Source organism: Aptenodytes forsteri, unplaced genomic scaffold (genome assembly GCF_000699145.1).
Source record: "Aptenodytes forsteri isolate BGI_AS27 unplaced genomic scaffold, ASM69914v1 Scaffold910, whole genome shotgun sequence".
Taxonomy (NCBI): Eukaryota; Metazoa; Chordata; class Aves; order Sphenisciformes; family Spheniscidae; genus Aptenodytes; species Aptenodytes forsteri.
Window position 1 is genome coordinate 30,168 of NW_008794574.1, and position 845 is coordinate 31,012.

General features: G+C 67.2%; 1 protein-coding gene across 1 annotated transcript in view; it reads left to right on the top strand.

Annotated features, from left to right (window-relative positions):
* The first annotated feature begins 115 nt into the window (after window positions 1–115).
* Window positions 116–845, top strand: part of LOC103893358 (synaptophysin-like protein 2) — a 2,790-nt gene continuing 2,060 nt past the window's right edge. Inside the window, exons 1-2 of the mRNA XM_009272452.1 lie at window positions 116–319; window positions 417–785. Of these exons, the coding sequence (XP_009270727.1) occupies window positions 140–319; window positions 417–785 (549 nt within the window). The 5' untranslated portion in view covers window positions 116–139. The remainder of the gene's footprint in view (window positions 320–416; window positions 786–845) is intronic.

An 845-nucleotide genomic window follows, 5' to 3' on the forward strand; every position in this document is an offset into this window, starting at 1 on the left:
GTCTGTGCCCCCCATCCCTGGGGGACCGCCCCAGCGGGGTTATTTCGGGCTGGCAGAGCCGTCCCCATCGTCCCCTCCATTCCCGGGCCACCCGACATCCCCCTCCCGCTATCCCAGGTTATACCAGATCCCCTTCGAGATGCCGGACTGCGGAGAGGAGCCGGAGACCCACACCCTGCACCTCATCGGCGACTTCTCCGCTCCTGCCGAATTTTTCGTGACCCTGGGGGTCTTCTCCTTCCTCTACGCCATGGCGGCTCTGGTGCTTTACCTGCGCTTTCATTCCATCTACGGCGAAAATAAGAAGCTCCCCTTCGTGGTAAGGCGGCTTGCGTCCCCCGGGGGAGAGGACGGGACGGACCCTGCCCCGCTCCCCGCCGGCACCGGGGCTGAGCCCGGTGTCTCCATCCCGGCAGGATTTCTGCATCACCGTCTGCTTCGCCTTCTTCTGGCTGGTGGCGGCGGCAGCGTGGGGCAAGGGGTTCGTGAAGCCGGCACCGCGGCCCGCCAGCCTCAGCGCCGCCATGGGGGTCTGCCAGGGCCAGGAGGTGGTCTGCAACGCCGGCGCCACGCCGGCCATGGGGCTGGCCAACATCTCCGTGGTGAGAGCCGGGCGGCAGCACACGCGTGCCCGGGGTATAGGCACACACGCGTGGACGTATTCGCGCCGGGGCGTGCGTACGGGCATGCCCGTATGGGCACATATATTTATTTATTTGCCTGGGTGTGGGATTTACGGTGCTTCAAGCAGAGCTCAGCGGCTCCCAGCCCTTGCGGGGGCACACGCGCGTGCACACGGGCGCGCGCACAGGCGTGCGGCTGCCTGCCCGTGCTTGCCAAACCCG